Source organism: Pangasianodon hypophthalmus, chromosome 19, assembly GCF_027358585.1.
Source record: "Pangasianodon hypophthalmus isolate fPanHyp1 chromosome 19, fPanHyp1.pri, whole genome shotgun sequence".
Taxonomy (NCBI): Eukaryota; Metazoa; Chordata; class Actinopteri; order Siluriformes; family Pangasiidae; genus Pangasianodon; species Pangasianodon hypophthalmus.
In genome coordinates this window covers 11651482-11667872 of record NC_069728.1, presented here as the reverse complement: position 1 = coordinate 11667872, position 16391 = coordinate 11651482, and the positions used below count along the sequence as shown (strand labels likewise).

At 40.3% G+C, this 16391-nt stretch overlaps 1 protein-coding gene across 5 annotated transcripts in view; it reads right to left on the bottom strand.

Annotated features, from left to right (window-relative positions):
• Positions 1 to 16391, bottom strand: part of nhsl1b (NHS-like 1b) — a 100979-nt gene that overhangs the window by 44662 nt on the left and 39926 nt on the right. The window contains exon 1 of one of the 5 annotated variants that reach the window (XM_034313743.2): positions 4650 to 6859. The exons of 3 other annotated variants lie outside the window; for them this stretch is intronic. In XM_034313743.2, coding sequence (XP_034169634.2) covers positions 4650 to 4875 — 226 coding nt within the window. In that variant the 5' untranslated portion in view covers positions 4876 to 6859. Of the gene's footprint in view, positions 1 to 4649; positions 6860 to 16391 lie in introns of those variants that run through there. One more of the 5 variants, XM_026923273.3, reaches the window with a different exon arrangement.

Sequence of the window (16391 nt, the reverse complement as noted above, 5' to 3'; positions counted from 1 at the left end):
CGTCTCCTGGATTCATATCAATTATTAAATTATATATTCATCCATAAATAAGAATTCTACTAAAAGTGCTAAAGCAGTTATGAATAGTGCATCTTTGTTAACAGGTACATTCACTATGAACGCAGGGAACAATAAAGAATCAAAGACAGACATCACAGATAACTTTACACAAGATATTCCCTGGCGTACATTTTTAAATGTACCCATGTCCTAAGATGCAGCTCAACTTCATTATGCAATACTATGTTGTCTCATTATGCCGGGAAACAGATAATAATACGCTTTTCGGGAATTACAGTAGTGCTGGCACACATCCAGGACTGAACTGAATTGATGTGATAAGACACAGAGTTACACAGCCTAAAGCCTAGCATGAGATTATGTTTTTGATGGAGACTATAAAGCACTTCTTTAAGTCTCTTTGAACGAGGACCTCTGCTAAATGCTGTAATTGAAAATGTCAATGCAAGCCTGTGATGGCAAATCATGTTGGTCAAATTGGTCAAGTTGCTTTCATATATATCTCTTTTTTTTCTCTTCTGACACTGAAACCTTGGATATCCACCAACAGTGATACAATAATCTTTAAAATGCTTAAGATTGTAATTGAACCACTTCACCTAAGATGGCCATCTGAATGACCATACTTATACTGCTCAAACAGGAACTGAAGAGTTGAAGACTGGAGTTCAGGCTAGTGGTGGTGAATTGTTTGAATGCCACAACCTATCTGAGTATTGCTGCTGACCACATACATCCCTGTATGACCACGAGTTACCCATCTTATAATGGCTGCTTAGAGCATGATAATGCACCATGTCACAAAGCAAAAGTCATCTGAAACTGGTTCTGTGAAATGACAATATGTTCAGTGTGCTTAAATGGCCTTCCTAGTCACCAGCATTATTGATCAAGCTAAGTTACTGCCACAGAGGATCAGCATTGCCACAAAGGCTCAGCATTGCCACAGAGGCTCAGCATTGCCACAGAGGATCAGCATTGCCACAGAGGCTCAGCATTGCCACGGAGGCTCAGCATTGCCACGGAGGCTCAGCATTGCCACGGAGGATCAGCATTGCCACGGAAGCTCAGCACTGCCACTGAGATTTAGCTTTACCAGACAAGTCCTGCACTACCTCACTAATTATGACAAAGCCCATACAATGTTAGCAATGCCAGGAAAGATGAGCACTGCCACACAAAAACCAGCCACAACACTACACAAAACTTATCACTATCATGCAAAATCAGCACTGTCAGGAAAGATCACACAAACTGTTACACTGCCACATAAACTTTATTATGTCATTATTAGTTAATCAGCTTTTTTAATAAACTTTCTAATGTGAGGACTGGCGCTGGCCAAACAAACCTACCACCAACACATAAGATCGGCATTGGCACAGAGTAGCACACTGCCATGACTGCCGTCAAAAACATCCTGTCTCACAGCAACCGGGATTCTGAAATTATGGGTCTACTACAAGAGTCTGACAGCCCGTAATTACAGGTTCTATTTAAAAAGAAGGCTGGAGCCACATTTAGGCACTTTAACCAGGCCTGTGTGTGTTAGTGCCAATTGTATAAATGCATGGTTTATATTTAGTCCTGAGCAGTTATGAGTCGTTGGATTATGTTTTTATCTAAATGTATAGGATTTTAAAGGAAATTTCCTGTCCTGCTTCTGGCTCTGGTGATCGCTCAATCTTCCTGTCCTGCCCCAGGTGTAACATTTTTTACAGCTGGGTTCTCCTAGGTTCTCCTTGTGTGTTATAAGTGGAAAACCTACGCATTTACATTTAATGAAATTAGTACAAAATTACTGAAATGATCCTTTTTATGTTATGCAATGTCATTATTTAGTTAATCAGCTTTTAGTTTCCAAGACACTTAAAAAATTAAGAAAAATATGCAACATTTATGAAGACGCAAATGCCCTCACCATAAAGGTCTTTTTCATAGAGAATGTTTTTGTCAATCATCACCAATATCAAATAACTGATCTGGGGTTTCCAACAAGAAACATGAGACGGGATGGCGATTTTGTCATGGCATAACATGGCAGGTTATCAAGATATGAAATTTTGTGCACCCCTCGGTGAGACTTAACACACATGGTGTTATTTTCTTGACTATATTCCAAGAAAACTAAAAGATTTACTGCCTTTTTGTGAATAGGCTTTACTCAGTACTCTGAGTAACTATACTGTATACATCAGCAGAAAAAAACCCACACTTGGTTAATCAAGGTTGCCCATCTAGGTTAATCAAACATATAATTGTGTAATAAGCATGGACTAGCTCAGGAAAACGCTACAGCTAAAATAAAATAAGACAGATTTGCGATCCCTGGAACACGTGGCTGATTGGGTAGAAAGTTTGACACCGCAAAAGACCAGAAAACTTAAGAAAACTCAGACGATAAAAAGGAGTACTTAAAGTAACCGATTTATTACTTCCTATAACGTATTGAACATAATATCCTTACACCTTTAACAGTCATCTAAGTTTAGTACCTCAAAGTCCCCAAACGTTATAAACAAGCAAGCTGCGGTGATAAACGTGTGAAGGTGAGAGGTGAGGTGTCAGAGGCTGAGGCCAAGGAGCCATCATAAATCAGAAAGCACTAATATTAACTCCAAACACACACAAACGGGTCACAACTCGGCCTCAACGCAGACCTGACACCAGCTCTTATTACAGACAGAGTAGAGTTACTGCTGTACTGCAAAACAATACACACACACAAAGCAGCAGCGAGGAATAAAACAGAGGAGTGGAATATTTGCCCACATACAAAGATGACAAAAAGGATTTATTTTATAAGGCTAAACAATGTGCCCCTGATTATTCAGGATAATGTGTGTGGAGTGACTCAGTGAGACCAGTGCTGTTCTTCCCAGCTATAACAGAGATCCAGTTACAACCAGACCTTAGAAATGACATGCACTCCATTTTATACTTTACAGACTCCCACATGTCTCATGTACACACACACACACACACACACACACACACACACTGAAGTCAAACTCATTTAATTTCAAAGCTAACTCTTATTAATATCTAAATCTAAATCTGCTTACCTTAGGAAGATTTTCTCATTGCTCATAAACGCATAATGCAACATATTTAGGTGCGGAACGTGCACGACCCAATCTGGTCCTGCAGCTTTGTGCATGAGAGTAGCTACAGCTTGGGCAGGGAGCGAAGCTTCCCCTCATTGGCATGCATTCGTACACTCGCATCGCCACCAGTCAGTGACATCTCCCATTTCCGCACACTCATCCTGGTGCACTGTGACCCCCAGCACCCCCCAGCACCACCCCACCACCTCCTGGCAGATAAAAGACTTGCGTCAACGACTTACACACAATGGAAAACCTGTCATAAAGTCAGGACAGTGATCCAATTCTCTCCTTACATGTAAACATCTCACTCCATTACTTCCTGCTCTGACAGTAACTGCAGACACAGTGGAGGAGTTTACAAAACACACACACACACACACACAAAGTTGCTGTGAGCATAAAACAAGGCAGGACATGAGGACACGGGAGGAAACGCACTGGCTCAAACATGCTGGTATCAGACTGGTTTCAGTATGGCACATTTCACTGACACTGACTTGCATGAAAATCCAAGAACAATGTATTCATTCTTTACTTTTCATTTTACTCAACATCCTTTTGCTCAGGATGTTTGTGAATGTGTTGAAGTAAGGCAGTGCAGTCTAATTTCCATTCTGATGCAAATTCTCTGTGCTATACTGGCCTCTACACAAGGACATGGACACAGAGAACAACTTTCAGATCTGTGAAACAGCTTAGGAATAGAAGATATGGGAAAATATCCTATCACTGGACACTGCCAGAAAAACTGCCAGAAAACAAACAAAATGAGGATGTACATTAACTTATTTGTAAATATATAGTTATATAATATGTAAGGAATAAAGCATTTGGGGTGCTGTTATAGGAAATTAATCAACACCATGTGAGGAGATCCAGTCTGACACAAAGCAGTTACTTATACCACAGCAATTTGGCAATTTCTTTTGTTTATTAAAGAAGGACACATCATACATTTAATCCTTTTGTAATTATATTTAATGCTGTGGAATGTCAACGAAACAAGTTAGTTCCTGTAATCATTTGTTATAGTAGCTATAAACAGCCGTGCCATCACCAGCCTCCTTGTTTTTCTCTCTCTTGAAGTTAATGAGAAAGAAAATCACAGCTTGTCATGTTACTGTGAAACCACATAGAGCAATCCTTTTCCTTGAAGTCTTAAAAACTTAAAGTTACAGCTTTATCTCTGTCTGTTACAAAGCCCTGACACGGGAGACTCCTTCCAAAAATGATAATGATATAATGATAATAAATGTCTAATAGAAAGCTTCACCATATCAACAATTACATGGCAGTGCATTAGAAGGAGCACAGTAATAAAACTGTCTTTTTGCTTGTCAGAACCATGCTGTTATAGAAAATTAATCGACCCCTGGTATAACTGAGTAACAATGAAGCTGGTCTAAAAGAACTGGTAATACCTAGGAAAGAAATATCCAAAGCAAAACTGTCAAAGCAGACCAACTTGCAATGCAATCTTGCAGTTGAATGGATACACATACACAATCATCCCCTCACCTATGTAGTGTTGGGGCTCATACACCCAATCATCATCATCCTTCCCTTGGTCTCGGTGTGCCGTATGTGAGATTGCGTTCAGGTCATTGTGACTGCGAAACAGTTTGCGAGTCCGGCGCGAGAGGGAGGATCCGCTGAGCCAGCTGAGGGTGCGAGTGACTGAGGTGGCCTTTTCCTTCTTGTCCCTCTCCCTGCCCAAAGAGCCTGAAGGCTTCTCCTTCCGCATGCTCCACAGGAAAAAAAGGGGAGCGAGATGGAGGTAGGGTTAAGAAGGGTCAAGACCTGAAATGGACAGAGGGCCACCTGACCTCACAGCTGCATGGTCAGTCTTGAAAGGGAAAACACTTTTTCAGGCTTTCAGATCCTGGGGTGAACACACCAAGGTCCCGACCAAGACTTTCTCAGATATTCAGATCCTGAAGAGCTGCACAATAATCCAACACACTTCACTTGTCCATTTTGGCTCAGTTATAGGGAAAGCACAGATACCTTTCTTAGAGACTGATGCCTTCTATCCATTACCTTTATCCTAGGATGCATCTCAGAGATCCTGGCACAAAGGGAAAATCCCAGAAGGTGTAATTAACTGAAGCACCAGAATGGAAAAAGAGGAATAGCAGGCTGGTCTTCCCCACTGACACTGATCTCTTTACTCTACGCAGAGTGGAAAATAAAATCCCAACATAGCCAAACCACACAGCTCAGCCTGGATTTGGGTGTAGTCCCTAGCAGAAAGTTCAGCTGACCAAAGTTTAAGGAAAAAGGATCTTACATAAAAAGGTCCTGAACGTGCTTGGTGATCAGCATGCTTTTCCAAGCTGTCAGTTCCTCAAACATCAGGTTCAAAGTCCTCCTGCTGGTCATGTCTTTAGATGAGTCACCCTGGGTATCACCTGAATGAAGACGTCACTCTACAGTGAGTGAATGAATAAAGGTTCAGCTTACTTCCTCTGTTCTCTTCCTCGTTTTTCAAATCCCAACAGCGCACGTGATCACTGTGTTTGCAGTGAGCCTTGGTTGACAGCTCAGAGTGCTTCAGAGCATTTCACTCGCCGGAAACCCTTGTACTGCCTTCCCAACTTGAGTTTTTGTGCTCACCTGCTGCTGGGATATACACAAACAGAAACACTTGTTTGGCTCAAACCCGTGTTGTTGGACATAGCTCAGAGTTTCGCCTGAGGCTAGTAACCATTCCTCTGTGAGAACACGCTGGACGATTGTGAGGTTTGGATTACAAACAGAAGGAGTGCTACTGAAATACGACCTGAACGCCAACCCCCTAACTACGGGCTCCCTCTTTACTCTCTGATCTCCACCTCTCTGATCTTTGCTCCTCCCAGGCAGTGGCATGGCAACGACTTCCCAACACCTCCTACTGGCTGTGCTTCCACCTTCCGCCTCTATGCCCAGGTGTGTGGCCACAACCAGAGCTGCCTGGGCTGAGAAGCACAATATTGGTGAAGAACCTCTCAGTTACAGTCTGCAGTATGCAGTCAGTCCAAGCTGCACAACACACACACACACACACACACACACACACACACAAACACACACAGGACAAACTCAAAATGAAGAGATCCATCTGTTAGACAAACCCAGTCTGAAATAGAAATTATATTAACCACACGCCCACATAGGCGGAAACATGAACACAAAAACAGGTGCAAAGTTCTCTCCAAACACACACACACACACACACACACACACACACAGGCTCCCTGCTGCAAGAGGTGAGAGGTCTGGTTCATAGATTCACTACAGCAGCAGTACACTCTATTCCAAACTTTACATCCCTCCATGCCATACATGCCAAGGGTTGATAAAAGGTTTAACAGCAGGACAACGCTTTTGCAAGACCATGTGTGTGAACCTGTATGAAAACTAAGGCTGCCACAATGATTTCCATTGTGCCGATATTCAAATTTTTAAATTATTGATCAAACTTTATATTTAAAGGAAAAAACCCACATTCAAGCAGTTGAGATCTCACATTCTACAATTTAGATGCCTACCTTGTGTTATGAAAGACATTCCCTAAAGTTTTTGGCTTAATGATCTTTTCATCTCTTTGTGTTTTAGAATGTATTTTTACAATTTCCATCAATTTTCTAATAATGTATGAATCAAATAAAGTATTTTCTATTTTCTTAAAGTAATATTACACATAAGTCGTTAATTTTCGACAGACATTTGTTGAACCCACTCTTTTTCTATTGGTTTATTCTCAAATGGCAGTGGACTATATAGATATCATTATGTTATACCCTATGCAGTAAGCATATATAGTGAAAAAAAAAAAAATCAAGGTGAGGATGGTTGAACTTGGCATTGCAAGGAATGTATGGTTGACAAGAAACCATTCATGTTGGTAAAAAAAAAAAAAGAAAAAATCTGAAACATTAAAAGTTAAACATAAAATCTGAAACATAAAAATTAAGTGTGTGGCGGTATAACATTATAGCCTCATTAATATCTGAATGCATCGGAATACGAAATACTTACTTTTAAAGCAATTAAAATATGAATATAACATTTAAAGTAATCTGATGGCCCTCATCTAAATGATTGTAAGTTTGAGCTCCAGGCTTCAGAAGGGTTAAAGTGAAAGGAGTTTACCACTTGCTTTGAGTGTTTGCATTTAGCTGTGCACCTTTACAACCCAGTAAACACAGGTCTAAACCAGCAGATCATACAGTAACAGAATAAAGTGCTATCAGCTGACGCTCCAGTACATGTTGTGTTGTTTGTGCACTGCAAATAGAATCAGTGCAGGACATGGTGCTATCAGTTTAATCATTAAACAGTTTAAATGCCTTCCCTCTTTACTGACCTCTGACTCTGTCAGAAACAGGAACATTATCTCATCCATATCAATAAAATGTATTCATAAATATACACACCCTCCATTACACACAAACAAACCCAGACACCAAACCTTTGTCCTGAGCAGTGCAATCAAAGGCCGTTCACACCCTCACACACTGTTAATAATTCACCAGGATCAAGTGCCCACTGCTGAGATGAAGGGAAATGGTGGGACAGAGAGAGATGAAGAGTTATAATTCATCTCATCACATTAAAGAGCTTTATTTAAACACTAGGCCTATTACAGCGCTATACCAACAATGAATAAAGCTAAAACAAAAGATTACACTGAAGGCTGCTGGTGGTGTCAACGCATTATCATGGTTAATCAATAAAATGCTCTAGGAGTGGAGTTAATAAACACAACAAGGATTCAGTGTGTTTTGCTCTCCCACATGAGTGTTGTGCATTAATCTGTCCAACCAGGTATTTTTTCCACTCTCATTACATCTCGTGCTTATATGTTAATATCAAAAACAGAATCTAAAGCAGGTGGGTTTTCCTAACTTAGGTTGAGCAAATACAACATCTTATACTGTGTGTAATGCATTCAGACCAAACAACCGATCATATTCAATATGTTACTGTGTAATTTATCCGACAAACTTGTTTTCTGCATAAAGAAAAAAAAAAAACCTCAAGAAAAGATAAAAACTTTTAAGCCATAACAAAGACATTTCCTCAAACTGAGTTGTTTATGTCCATTCTTTCTAATTGTATATGTATCTGTATATTAACTCTCAATATGTCAAACATTCATTTATTCGTTCATTCATTCATTCTGCTTCAGTAACCGCTTTATCCTGGTCAGGGTCATGGTGGAATCCACGTCCAATCCTCATGAAACTGAGTGCATTCATTCTGTGCACACACAATCAAGCACTCATTCACACCTAGAGGCAATTTATCACTGCCAAACCACCTATCTGCCTGTTTTTGGACAGTGGGAAGAAACCAGAGAACCTGGAGGAAACCCACGAGAACACGGAGAGAACATGTGAAACTCCACACGCACAGTAGCCCAGATTGAAGAGCTCAGGATTGAACCCAGGATTCTACAGCTATGAGGTGTCGATGCTACCCACTGCGCCGCTGTGCCACCCCTGTTTTAGTAAACAGGCCTACAAAGTAGTTTTATAATAAGCTATTTAAAATAAATGCACATGAAGACGAAACTCTTCAGAACACACATGCAAACTATTTTGACTTTTGACAAATTTAGGCCTAGCAGCAAATCCAAACATAATCACTACTGTGTTTATATTTTGGCTTTAAACCAAATGAAAAATGTGGCCACTAACAAGCTGGATCTGTAGCAAAAATGGTGATCAAATGGCCAAGGTACTTAGCCCTTAAACAAACAACCAAACAAACAAGGAAGCAAACAAATTAAACTAAGCAAACACCCCCCCCAAAAAAAAAAAAAACACCTAGCAACTGTTTACAAGACTTTTAGACAAATATCTAAACAACACGAGTAAATGACGGCTCTTGTTACTTATTATAAAGCCAAAGCTATAAACTATAATAGCAAAATACATGGATACAAATAAGCATGTATGAGAATTATACAACTGTATTGTTTATGTTTTTTTTTATTATTTATTCGTTAACTGCAGTTGGTCAGAAGCTAAAATGTCAAGGACGTGATACGCCCAGCTGTGCATGTTTCATTACCAATATTCACATTGCATTTGAAAAAGAAGGAACAGAAGCTACATACTTGCCACATACACCACAGTGTATTTTCAAGCTGCAACTTCATCACTGATAACATTCTGAAGCTTCAGTGTTAGAGGAAGAAATCCTGAGGCCAGCTGCTCCCACAGTGCTCCTACACACTCATATCAGCTCCAGGCTACTATTTTAATTAAGGCTTTAAAAAGGAGGGTGTGAAGAAGATGGCTTGAGGGAATCATATTTTGACCGACCTTTCTAACCCGACACTTTACAAGTTAGATTTATTTGCTCACGTGTTTGTGTGCATGGAAAACTGGTGTGTAAAATGCATAGTGAAAGTGTGTGCCGTGTAGACATAATAATATGTGAGGAAACAGGGTGTGAGATTTGTGTGTAGTGTAGGGATGCCATGAGGGAAGCGTATATTTAAAGTGTTTGTTCAGTTCTTTGTGGTCAGTCACTACATTCAAGGGTTTATATTATACAGAGAAAAGTGACACTTTCCCAAAATACTAGAAATAAACAGCATAAGAAAAAAGAAAAGAGGTGGAAAGATTCACCAGTTTGAATCAGTGCACTCATCTCAGGATTAACTATATGACAGAAAACAGTGATTTTATCAGACTAAAGCTGGGACGGCATCTATTCCTAACATTGCTTCATTGCTCATATTTTATTAATATTTTAATTCCTCTGTGAAGGAGGTATAGTCCCAGTGCCTTTCATTAAAAGAGGCGTGGCTTCTGGTCTGTCTTTTCCAGTGAATGAGGGGTGGCTTCTGTGCATGTCACTCCAATTGAAGGAGGCGTGGCCTTGGCGCCCATCAGAGCCCAGTGATGAAGGAGTGGCCTTTATATCTATTGCTGCATTCTGCTAAAACTTGTAACTCGGAATTGATTACCAAAAAAAAAAAAAAAACAGAAAACTCCCCCTCAACTCTTTCTACTTGTAAACTATGGACAGTCTCCTCAACCCTGAGTTCAAGTGATGTCAAATCAACATGGCTGCCCATAGCATCAACTGTAAACAAAGTAGCACTTCTTACCTTTAAATGAGTTATGCTGTATATATTTTATGTTAAGTATTTGTATATGCTGTATATGTTAAGTATTTGCTTTAGATCAATCAATATACTGACACATTCACTTGTTAAATCTGGAACACTGGCTATACAGGTTTGTTCTGAGGAAGTATACAAATATACATCACTCATAACAGTTAGCTGGCTAGCTTGTTGCTAACAAAAGACGAACAGGGAGATGCCCATGTTTTTTTTTCACTTTGCAGCTCAAATACACAAAGGTCGAAAATGATGTAATTTTTTTCACTTTGCAGCTCAAATACACAAAGGTCGAAAATGATGTGAAGTTCTGACTTCCCAATTCCCACTTCCGAGGTAAGCTGAATGCTTACAATGCCAGTGAAGGAGGCGTGGCCTCTGTGCCTCATTCCAACTGAAGGAGATGGTGACTGTGTGCCGGTCAGTCCAAGTGGCCTCTGTGTTTTCCACTGCGAATGAAGGAATGAAATTACTCACCAGGGAAAATCAGATAACTGTGTGCTGAACCTGTCAGAGAAGCAGTTCTGAGGTTACTGGAAATCATCAGTGCGTGCATCACTGCTTTGTGTACCCACCAGCCAGGAGCTGCAAAACCCCAAGTAAAACACTCAGCTTGACCTCTGACCTGCCCCTCCTTAGCAACACAGAGGCTAGCCTTCACCTCTATTGGAGTGTGTAAATACTCCCCAGTCCACAGAGGTTTCGCTCAGGATCTGTATGTCTTGCTCTCTATTCCTGTCTCTGTCCTGACTTATCTCACGCTTCTTCTATATCAGCTTGCCATGTGAGTGGTGGGACGTGATCTGTAGGTCATGCATGTGCATGATGAGCGATACTGAGTGCATTCCCCAGCATTCCAGCTTTAGGTTCCACCTGCCCAGGCCAAGGCCTCAGGGAGGGACAGAGAAGGAGAGTTAGAGATGGCGGGAAGATGTTAAGAAAGAAGAGAAGGCCTGGGTAGCACGAAAGAGGAACATCACATGACTGTCATTTAAACACATACCATATGCATACCACACATATGTGATAAATATACATGCACAAATTGCAAGTGCACTCTCTCTCTCTCTCACACACACATACACAAACACATACCATTAACAGGCTTCTTCTCATTTCTATCTGCCATATTGACAGGGTTGGGCTGGCATTAAATAAAACATATAGCAGGCAGACAGAGTTACATTAAGCGATTGCTAGTGTTACTCAGATATATAATCAATACTTCATTATTGATTAGTACAGCAGACTCCATAAGAGAACCCCTCAACATCCACTAAGATTCAACAAGCTTACTGCTTTTGGATTACTTACTTTCACATAGTCTGATGTGTATTGAAATTGACTTTTTATCCTTTTTTCGGTTATTTCTGGAAAAATACACTCAATCAGACAACTGTGGTTTACAACAATAAACAACAACATTGACTTCCAACGGCAGGAAGAACGTAGCCTCATGAGGAAGACAATATCTTATCGATCAGGCTTAAGAGATTTCCCAAGGTCACACAGAAATGGTTACATGATGGACAGAAGCCATTATGTTTAGACAACTGGCAGATGGTAGAGCTGAGCGATATGATCTTGATATCACAATAAATTGTGTCAAATTATAAAGCACTTTTTCTGAGGCACTTAAAAAAACTCATTTAAAAATGACTTTATGATTAAATAATTTTATTTTTCTTCCACTTTCAGTGTGAAATACTTAATACTAAAAATGTCTTCAAGCATTATGATGTATTTTGTTTTGTTTGGTGGTTCTCTAAAATGAGTTGAGCATTCAGATATCTATACAGTCAAAAATGCAAATATGCTTCAATAACAGCCTACATTATGATTATAAAGTGATACTCAGAGCAGTGTACTGAACAAAATATGTACTGAATGCACTGCGTGCACTATGCACATTACATATATGTAGTAAATAGAACATGTAAACCTTAGTTCACGGATTACTTACAGAATTCCCATTTCTCCTCCAAACCATGATTCCCAGCTTTAATAAACCTTACCCAGACACTCCAACATGCCACTTCACTGAGCTGGGTTTATGTACTTCCCACAATTAGTCTAGCTTTGAGGCCATCTGTGTGCATGTGGTTTATTGAAAAAAATAAAAATCCAACGACAGCCTTTGTTTTACAAGTTGATGAGTCACTTTATTCTGACGCATTTCTTAGAGTCAGTGGGTGTTTTTAGAACACTGACCAGTTTTGCATGCAGCAGCCTTAAGGGTTCTGCTCAAGGTTCCAACCTCAGATTTATGTTCCCAACTTTCTGATCACTAAAACAAAACCACAACAACCACTGCTTCAAATATAGTGAAAATATATAGAAAGAAATCCTTCCTCCACACTGAGAAAACATGCAGCTACTTAAAGCCTGTTCAATCCACCTCAATCTTTTTCAACCTCAAAGCCTCAGTCATAAATAATTACTATTTAAGAAGCTGTTTGGGGATCAGAGCTGATGAGTGAATGATGAAAGGTTGTAAAAATACCAAGCAGATGAAAGTGAGAGTGAGGGTCGGTGAAAAACAGAACAGGTGAAGAACACACAAGTCCCCACACCCTTCATCACCTCAAAACTCTACCAAACTTCAGGAGGACAACATTCATTCATTTTTATAAATGACATGACAGCAGTAGAGACCATCATTAACTATGAACCTGGTATAATTAACGATGTAGAGTGTGACAACATTGAGCTAAAGTGCTGTGTGTGTGTCGCGAACATATCTCCAACCAAACATATTTACTAGTGCTAGATAGTTATAGTCATACCAAGCTTTTAATATTTTATATGTAGTACATTACTCTGATGCCATCACATATTGCACAATATTTAATTAATATGCACTCACTGGCCAGTTTATTAGGAACACCTGTACAGATGTTCACTCATGCAATTATCCAATTAGCCAATCAGTATTGCATACAATTGTTCCTCTTTCGGTTGCTCCCATTAGGTGTCGCCACAGCGGATTATTGGTCCGAATATTTGATTTGGCACAGTTTTTACACCAGATGCCCTTCCTGACACAACCCTCCCCAATTTTATCCAGGCTGGGGACCGGCACTGGAAGTGCACTGTCTTGAGCTGGGGTTTGTTGCCTGGCCGGGAATCGAACCCAGGCTGCGACAGTGAGAGTGCCATGGCCTAACCACTAGTCCTCCAGTGACCCAGTGTAATGCATACAATTATGCATATACAGATATATTATGCATATAATTATGCATATAAAGTTCATATCAAACAACAGAAAGGGGACAAATGTGATCTGAGTGACTATGGCACGTCTGTTGGTGCAAGTCAAACTGGTTTGAGTATTTCTGAAGCACAGAATGGTAATACATAAAAACAAACAAATACAAGCATCCAGTGAGTTCTGTGGGAGGAAACGGCTTCTTGATGAGAGCTAAGAGGATGGCCAGGCTTGTTTGATCTGATAGGAAGTCAGATTTGAGTTTACTCAAATTGCCACTCTTTACAACCATGGTGAGCAGAAAAGCATCTCAGAATGGACAAGACACCAAACCTTGAGGAGGAAGGGCTATAACACCAGAAGACCACACTGGGTTCCACTCTTGTCTGCCAAGAACAGGAATCTGAGTCTACAGTCAGCACAGACTCACTAAAATTAGACGCTCAATAAGATTCAACAAGCTGTCACCTAGACTTCTAATCTTTAACGATCTAGTTTCATTACCTGAAGCTCTTGACCTGTATATGTACGATTTGCTTCGTGCTGTTTCCACATCATTGGCTGATTGGGTAACTGCATGAATGAGCAGGTGTACAGGTGTTCCTAATAAGGTGACATGGGATTGTATGAATTGTCAAAAAGACTTTGTATCCTGTTGTATACAGCAATGTTAAATGTATTAAATTATCCACACTGGTGTGGGAAATGCAACTACACATACATTATTTCAACTTTTAATGAGGCAGTGGTGGCTCAATGGTTCAGGTTCCATGGTGACAGTTCTGGCCTACTGATCAGAAGGTTGTGAGGTAAATCCCAGCACAGTCAAGCTGCCACCGTTGAGTAAGAATTGTTAACCTCTCTGCTCCAAGGGATCTGTATCATGGCTGACCATGATTGTGTCACTGGCTCTGACCCAAGCTGGGATGAGTGATGACATGAAGTTACCTATAATGTACTTGTATATGTCACAATAAAGGCTTTCTAATTTGGAATAAGGCCATGAAAATGCTTCCACAGTCAACTGTTAAAATTACAAACTGTATTCTACCCCTCACATGGATTAACACTGTGGACTTTTTATTTCAATAATACAGTGTTTTTATCTGTCCTGCAATAGCTGCATTTTTTCTAGCACCAGTGCTACCTGTTTAAAGGATGAACATAAAATACAGTCCTTTAGTGTCAGTGCTTCTTAGATGGACCACTAGAGGGTGACAGAGTATCAGACGTCACCTTGAGCTTGCAGTGTACAAACAGGGAGGAGACACCATGGCAGGATAATGGCAAGACACGGCTCATTACCATATCTAACCCAAGCACAGAAAAGAGCTGGCAGGAAGAAGCAAGGAAAATACACAAAACTCACAGAGCATGAAATCGCTACAGTATTTACAGACTTCAGTGGGTGTGTATTTAGACTCGTGTCCTGCAGGACCCAGACTACTATCAACAAATCAAATCCTCCTTGGGATATGTAGACTTCAGGCTTCATTACGAACACATCACTTAACTAACTGTGTAACACCCAAGTCTCTACACGTCCTGCCTTCAGGATTTAGCCGTGCCAAAAAGATTAGCCACGGTTTTATCTGTGTCTTCAAAGGAATCCCAGTTGTGTCTCGTTTTTCAGAAGGCTAACAATCATCTGAAATTAAAGGAGAGACAGGTGTTGACCCTTCACCCCTAATCCCTGACCATGCATGTATAGATGAGATAAATGGTGTAGAGTGGGTGGAGTCTAAGCCACGTCACACTGCTGGGGTCTGACGTTTAAGTGAGCAGAAGGAAAAATTTAAAAACCAGTCAGACTGCTTGAAGTACAATCAGCCCTGAAGCATGTTAAGCCCTTCTCAGTCGGGTATACTCCCTAAAGCCTGTGTATGACTCACACACGAACACACCCATACTCGAAAGATATACACACTAACAAAAGAGCTTTCAAAAGCGTTTACTATTATTAACACAGTACAAATATATAAAACAATTATGATATAGAGGAAGAGGATTATCTCAAATACCAGGTTCATGACTGACAGGTAGCATGCGCATGTAGTCATGTCCTGTAGTGTGGATGTGTGTCTGAGTGTCTCAGTGTTGGGGTAAAATTGGAAGTGGGGGGTTGGCGGGGGCAGTGTTGTCTAGGTTCCATCTGTTCCTCGGGACATCCTGTTGACACTCTTTCCCCTTCCTGTGAACTGGTGTCTTTATTCTCTCTACACATTTCCTGGAAATGTGGCAGTACGGAACACTGACACGGGCGGATGGACAAAGTTCTTCAAGCAGTTCAGTTTCCACAAGGTTGAGAAAGGATGTGAGCATGAGAAGTGGCAGAGCTTTTTGTTTGAGTTCATATATTCCTGCCCAACTGTGATATGCTTTTATATAGAATTTTTGCTAGACTCATGGTTATAGTAAGAGATCTTGACTCTTCTGCAAAATCAACATGCAGCTGATATAAAATTAAGTAGTAGTTGTAGTTTTTTCCATTTATAAACAAAAAAGATAAGAAATAACTAAATCCCATCATCCCTTACACTGCGCCAACAAATTCAGTTTCCATCCACTTTATTAGGAACACCTGTACATCTGCACATTCATGCAATTTTCCAATTAGCCAATCAAGTGGCAGTAACACAATGCATAAAATCATGCAGATACAGGTCAAGAGCTTCAGGAAATTTTCATATCAAACATCAGAACAAGGGAAAAAATGTGATCTCAGTTAATTTGACCATGGAAGGCTGTTCGTGTATTTCAGAAGCTGCTGATCTCCTGGGATTTTCACGCACAACAATCTCCTGAGTTTACACAGAAAAAACAAAAAACATCCAGTTAACGGCAGCTCTGTGGGTGGAAACACCTTGCTGATGAGAAAGGCCAGAGCAGAATGGCTAGACTGGTGCAAAGCAACCGTGGTGAGCAAAAA